The sequence below is a fragment of the Pteropus vampyrus genome, unplaced genomic scaffold, assembly GCF_000151845.1.
Source record: "Pteropus vampyrus isolate Shadow unplaced genomic scaffold, Pvam_2.0 Scaffold98, whole genome shotgun sequence".
Taxonomy (NCBI): Eukaryota; Metazoa; Chordata; class Mammalia; order Chiroptera; family Pteropodidae; genus Pteropus; species Pteropus vampyrus.
Genome location: NW_011888879.1, coordinates 5,205,377 through 5,212,467, shown reverse-complemented (window position 1 = coordinate 5,212,467; position 7,091 = coordinate 5,205,377). Strand labels below are relative to the sequence as shown.

The window sequence follows — 7,091 nt, the reverse complement described above, 5'->3', positions numbered from 1 at the left end:
GTCACTCCCTTAAAGAGATATCTACACTCTTACGTTCGTTGCAGCATTTTTCACAATAGCCAAGGTATGAAAACAGCCTAAGTGTCCGTCATCAGATGAATGGATCAAGGAAATGCAATATATATATATATATATATATATATATATATATATATATATATATATATATATATAAAATTCAGCCTTAAAAAAGAAGGAAATGCTGCTGTTTACAATGACAGGGATGAACCTTGAGGGCATTATGCTAAGTAAAATAAGCCCAACAAAGAAAGACAAATACTACATGGCTGCATGTTCTCACTTCTATGTGGAATCTTTAAAAAAAAAAAAAAAAAGAAAGAAAGAAAGTCAAACTCATAGAAACAGATGCTGGAGCATCAGAGAATGGGGAAAGGCTGGTAAAAGAGTACAATCTTTGAGTTATAAGATGAGTAAGATTTGAGGATCTAGTGTATGTAAATATAACAAAATATAAAACAGTGGGCTGGGTGATAATACTGTGTTGTATAATTGAAATTTGCTGAGAGTAGAACTTGTATTCTCGCCCCAAAATAAAAAAAAGTAAATATGTGAGGTGATGGTCGTGTTAATAATAAACTCGATGGTGGGAATCCTTTCCCAGTGAATATGTATGCCAAAGATCACACTGAACACTTTCAGTATGTTACAGTTTTCTCAATTATACCTCAATAAAGCCGAGAAAAATAAAAATAAAGAGAAATCATCAGCATTGGGAAAAAAACTCATCATCGTCTTTCCTTATTAAAAGGTAGATGTATCACATTATATATTCATAGAACAGTAACGTGTGTACAGAAAAGAACTTTCTTGTGTTATAATGTGAAGTGTTCTGAAACAGTTGTTCCCCTAAAGATATGAAAAGTGTTACCTAAAGAGACTCGAGTCATAGTGTAAGGAGAGGAAGGATAAACATACATGGCTATACCTTTTTTTAATCCTTTTTAATTTTTGAATTGGATTTACAAATCTGCTAATGTATTTTATCAAAAGCAGGAAAAATAACATAAAGGTGGCGCTAAATTAAATTAGCTCATTGCATTGTGGATAGGGAGTAAAACTCCTTTTTCTGGTCACTTCTGATGCAACTCATTTTACTACTCACTAGCATGTCTTCTGGAAGTAACATTTAAAAAGCAAAGGAAGTCAAGAGGAATAGCGATTCATAGAAAATAATGAATTTCATTATTCAATGTGAGTCACCAGTGCGATCTCCAGGCAGAAATGTTCATCCTAGTGTTGGAAATGTGGGATAGGAGTTCAGGGGGCAGACCAAGGCTATAAAATGTAGCCTTTAATCTAGAGGAATTTATCGAAGATGTTGGCGCCAATGGAAGCAACAAGGGATGGAAGAGAGCAGGATAGAAGACTGAACCGGAAGCCACACGTACCATTAAGAGACAGCCTAGAAAGAGAAGCCATCAGCAGAAAAAGAGCAGGAGAGAGAAGGGATGCAGAAACTGCAGGAGATGTCGTCAAGGACAGGGTAGTGAAGGGTGTTAATTCTTACAAAAAGATCAAGAAGGATAGGAATTAAGTAAAGACGAATAAACTTGTCAATCAAGAAATAATTGATTGTGGCTTTAGCACAGTGCCTAAGCTTTGGCATCCTCTTAATCGTTCATTAGTTCACTGGGTTAAATAGGAAATTATTTCTAGACTTGATCTGGAAACTGGAAAACTATCAGTACAAGTCAAGCTCTTTATGCCAGTATAAACCACCATTGCTCCAAAGAAAACCATGAAAGCAAATAATGCTTCCATTTACAAAAAAATTTTAAAAAAACTTCTTACATGGTACAGGATATGTAGCCATACTACCGTCTGGGGAGACTTTTACACAGAGCCATGAATAATTAATAGGGCCCTTTGTTTTTAGAGGTGCCTGATGATCCTATCACATAGATTATTTAGTTTTAAAATAATCATCCTCGGTAGGACTTGGTCTCAGAAGTTTCCATCAAACGTCAAAGAGATGTTTCCATTTAATTCTCACACTGTGATCTGTGACTTTAGAAATAGCATGTTGTTAATCACGATGTGTGAAAACGAGACGCTCAGATCTGTTCAGTGTTGTGGTCTCTGCACGCCCGTTTGCACCATCAGACTTAACCTCTCTAAGTCGTGTGGTTTCAAGGAGGTAAGTGAATAGAGGGCGTGAGGATTGGAAGAGAAAGGCTGAGCAAACCTAATGGAAAAACGGAAGCTAGAAAACATTGCTAGGGTTTATGCGAAGGATAGTACAAAACGGAGGAAAATGTTTTAGAGCAGATTACTATGGGAGTCGTTAGGAGGACATTTCTGAAGATCTGTTCAATTCGAGGTCTCAGCTGGATTGAGGTCAAGTAAGAGAATTTTCAGTAGAAATGATTAACCTTGATGTACATCAAACCATAAAAATGCAGGGGAGGAGGAGTATTGTAGTGATGTTGCTTTAGCTGGGACCTGACCTCCGTGACATTCTCTCTCACAAGGCTGAATCGGGTGCCTGGTGGGGTGAAATCCCCCGTCGTATTATATTTAACCTGCGGTAACTGCACCACGTCGCTGTGACACCGGTCTTTCTAATGGTCTCCTTTCTCTGAATGTTCACATTTTATGGGGACAGGGAGCAAAAGCCTATCTTGCCTTGTTTACCTCTATACACCCCAATGCCTACCAAACACATGCCTGTCACTTAATAGTTTTCAATAAATATCCGTTGATTAAATGAATGAATGATTAGACAATTGTTCATGTGCAGAATGCAAATGACATAGTAAAAAAAACCTTTCCTCAGTGATCCATGGTCATCTGTCTTTATGAATTAGAGGTCTTATGCCTCTCAAATGAATTCATAAATGTCACCTTCGAAAGGAGCAAAGAATTAATATATATTTTTGATGAAGCTATAAAATTTAAAAATATCACTTTAAATTACTGCTGTAAAATATATAGTGTATACGTTTCAAAACTAAATCTACACCTATTTATGATTCGGAGAGAACTCATATCGAGCAATAGTGCTGTTATAAAATATATGATTAAATATTTTATAATTTATCTTCTTGAGTCATCACTTGAATTGAATGTACATTATGTCTCATCTGCTTGTTAACATGCCCCTCACCTCCATGCCTGAATAAGAGAAGTACTTGAAAAAATTCTTCTTATATCTTTTACATCTTGTTAGCTTGCTGCAATGTATTTGTCTTTCATGTGATTTCAACTTTTTAAATTCAAGTAAGATTTTTCTTTTGATGCAAACACAACTTTTAAAACACCACCCGATGCTTTCCAGGGGTAGCAAAGGAAAATTCACCTCTCAGATTCTTTCGTTTACTTCTTGGATAGCATATGAGGCTGTGTATGACCCAAAATACGAATGAGAAGAAAGCAAGAAGACGCTCAGAGAGGACGATTATAAATTGTCCCCGGATGACCCCTGTCCTTCGGGAATTTTCTTAGGGTTCCCCACTCTCCTTCCTATTTTTACTTTGTTTATTCCGAAGAGGTGGCAACAGACAGAAGCAGGCGAGGTTCGCCCTCTCACTTCGGGTTGCTTTCCCCGTGGAGAGCGAGGTGGTTTTGCCACATTCCTTTTTGAAAAGGAAGGAATTCATTCTGGGAGCCCGCACCTGTAACCTTACCTGGTGATGCCAGAGGTGAGGAGGAAAGGGGATGCAGCCCCTGAGAAAGGGGTGCTGGGGAATGCAGAGCTGAAGCAGCCACCTGGTTAGAGCGGAGTGTTCTCTCTTCTCCTGACCTTAGAACTGAATCTCGACTCCTGCCGTTTTTGTCTCGTATTTCAGCGATGTTTCTTCAAAAACTGTCATAGGTTAACAGAATGGATTTCGACACTAGTAATTTCATGTCTCTCAAAGCCTGCTCCAGTTTGGATCACGAAGACTTCCTATATCTTAGGATGTTTTATAGTTCGTTTTTGTTAAATTGGATAAAATTAGCAAGGCCTTCTCCAGGCCCTCCACAAAACATCAGCAGTACAGTTCTCCTCCCTGTCCTGCCCCCACCTTGACCTCTCTGAACAAGCACGCACGCGTACACACACACACACTCACACACACACACACATTCACACTCACACTGTGCTCTAACACAGTCTAGTGTCTTAGCTCGGGAGTTCCTTACGTCTGGGTCATGCTGCCATCCCTTCAGCCTGGCGAATTTCTACTGAACTTCTGACCCCCCCCAAAATACCACTCCCTCTTTTAGCTCTTGCCTTTGCCCAGTCATAATTTAGTCTGTCTTTCTGCGACGATATTGTCGCAGATTCCTATGAAACCTCTATCTTGGCACTTACTACACTCTATTGTGTGAATTTTTTTTAAATGTCAGCATATGTCCCCCATCAAGCCCCTGAGCTTTATAGACCAGTATGAATAGACCATCAAATCAAAATAGCGTTTCTTTAATGGCATTATTGCTAAGAATAGGGGTGTGTGTGTGTGTGTGTGTGTGTGTGTGTGTGTGCGTGTGTATTCCATAAGGCTTTTAAAAGATGAAAATGTGTTAACACTAAGTTACCTAATAATGTAGAAAAACCATAAGCACTGACTTTCTAGGAAAAAAAAAATATTCCTTATTTGTAAAACTTCACCAACTAACCCTGTCTTTCCTGTTAAGGATTTACTATAACCAGTGATAGAAAATACTCTTAAGAACTGTACAGAGACATGGCTAGTGTTGTAGCCATTGAATCAATATTGAAATTTATATTCGCTTGCTCAATTTAAGATCATAACCTTTGTGTCGAAGTCCCTTTATTAGATCGATTTAGAATTACCGTGGCGTGTTAGGCTACTTTGAAAAATTCCCTTGCCGAGATGTTATGGTTTAAATGGCTTGATTTCTACATCCATAGATGTCATCTGTGCTCTGGGAAGGAGGGCTCAGGGACAGCGACATTGTCGGAAGAGAACAGTCACAGCTGTGTTTCGGTAGCTCCGATCTCGAGGTGGAGAGACATCAGTTGTTCGTGAAAGAGGGAGGAGAGTCGCGGGAGGCAGGTGCTCAAGAAAATTAGGAGCGGCGGCTCGAAGCGTTTTCTCTCTGCCGAGGTGTGAGGAGATGAGGGCCTGCGGTACAGTGCGGTGGATGGAGGCGAAGAGATGGGTAGATGGTCCAGAGGGAACATCTGTAAGGCTGGAATACGTCGTCTGTAAGAATGGAATGGCTGGATAAGGACGATGAAAGGATAAAGTAAATAAGAACGAGCAACTTCAGCAGAGTGAACCCTGAGAATTTGGGCAGGGACCTTGGGTGGGGCAGAGGACGGTGACTTTTCAGTTAACAAGGAGATTATCTCCTTTGTGCTTTATCCCTGAAACACTCGTCCAGCTTTTATTAGAGCTCATATTAAGGCACGACGGCTCTCAAAGACGTAGGCATCTGCCTTTTTTTCTTTTCTTCATATTCCTACATCTGCTCACTCTTTAAAACATTCAGCTAGCTAAACAGAGAGTGGACAAAAGTAAGTTTAAGACCTCACCCCCATCTTTCTCGTCTGAAACAGTGTCACCTCAGGTGAAATGGAATATAGAATTATTTATAAAACCTACCAGGAATGTGTAAACGAGCCCGTTTTTCAGCCCGAGGAGGAAAGCCACCTCCTCCTGGCAAAATGTGAGGGCTGGGAAGAGCAGGCTGCAAGGGCAGGATGGTGAACTGGGCGCATCTCACGAGTGTACTTTCCTTACTCTGAAGGTTTCTGGTATTCTAGAACGTTAGTAAACACACGTGCACTTTAAGTATGTGTGTGGCAAGTAGCCGTGCTCAGATACCTACCTGAATGAACAAATATACATCTTTTTGCATCTCCCAAAACATTCAGCTGTGTGTCGTGCAGGGGTGTGCCTTCTGATCTTGCTTCCGTGGTGGGGACCAGGTGAGGATGGGCCACGTTGCGTTGTGCTCTGCGCCACCCCGCCTCAGCACCCGCACCGTGGGGTCCCACAGGGATTCTAGCGCGCTGCCGGTCAGGCGGCTCAGCAAGACACCGAGACATGGTCTCGTCCCGCACATCCTGATCTGGCTTTCCGCCCTTGCAGGTGCTCACGTCTCGACCGACTCCGCAGGAAGATCCATTTTCTTGGTGTTTAAAGAAAAGAAAAATGTCCCCGTGTCTGTAGAGATGATTTGCAGTTCAGCCCGGCTGAAGCTGAGCGAATGAGACTATGGGCTGTGCCTCCGCCAAGCATGTTGCCACTGTCCAAAATGAAGAGGAAGCCCAGAAAGGGAAGAACTACCAGAACGGAGATGTGTTTGGCGGTGAGTGCCTTCGAACTTTATTCTTGACCTGTTGATCTGGGCCTGTCACTTTCGCGGCAGTGGATCCGTGTGTTACCCTGTTATACCATTTGAAGGGTACTGGGAAGGGGCTGATGAGATGTGACGGGTATCAGTGCAGGTCTCTGCCATCAGACAGTCATTGTAACTTATACATCGAGGACTTCAAGGAGGATCATGGAGGTTTTATGCAGTAGGCAGCATTTAAATCAAACTTTAAATAACTAGTAGGACTTAAGTAGGTAGGTGGGACCACAGCTAAAGGATGTCTTGGTGGAGAAGAACTATAAGCCTGCAAACATAAAGGTCCAAGGGTGGAGCGAGTGAGAATTTATAAACAAAACGGTGAGGTGCTTTTTAGAGTTATTATTAGAAAGTTACGAGAAAGTGAATTATAAATTTCAGATTCAAAAATGCAAATACAATAAATTTAATAGTCATCTTTTAACCTTTCTATGACATTTCAATTTAATAATCATCTTTTAACCTTTCTATGATATTTCAAGACGATGTTAGAATATCTAGTGAAAATATATATTTTGGGGACTCCTAGAGAATTTTAAAATGAGAAGCAAGGTGGCCTTTAAAAATCCAGATGTTTCACACGAAACCCCAAATTTCTTCAGAAGACCTGGCAAAACTGGGTCTTCATTCCCTGAGGCAACAGTCAGTGGGGTTGCCATTGTCCCTTCGGTCAGGCTGTGGTCCCCAGTGAACTGCTCAGCCTGCCCTGTGATTGCAAAATGAGCCCAGCTCACTCACTAACCACTGGCCGCTGACAGGCTCGT

General features: G+C 41.1%; 1 protein-coding gene across 1 annotated transcript in view; it reads left to right on the top strand.

Annotated features, from left to right (window-relative positions):
- Window positions 1-6,054: 6,054 nt before the first annotated feature.
- The window catches only part of CUNH1orf21 (chromosome unknown C1orf21 homolog), a 125,559-nt gene continuing 124,522 nt past the window's right edge, over window positions 6,055-7,091 (top strand). The window contains exon 1 of the mRNA XM_011364547.1: window positions 6,055-6,285. Coding sequence (XP_011362849.1) covers window positions 6,192-6,285 — 94 coding nt within the window. The 5' untranslated portion in view covers window positions 6,055-6,191. The remainder of the gene's footprint in view (window positions 6,286-7,091) is intronic.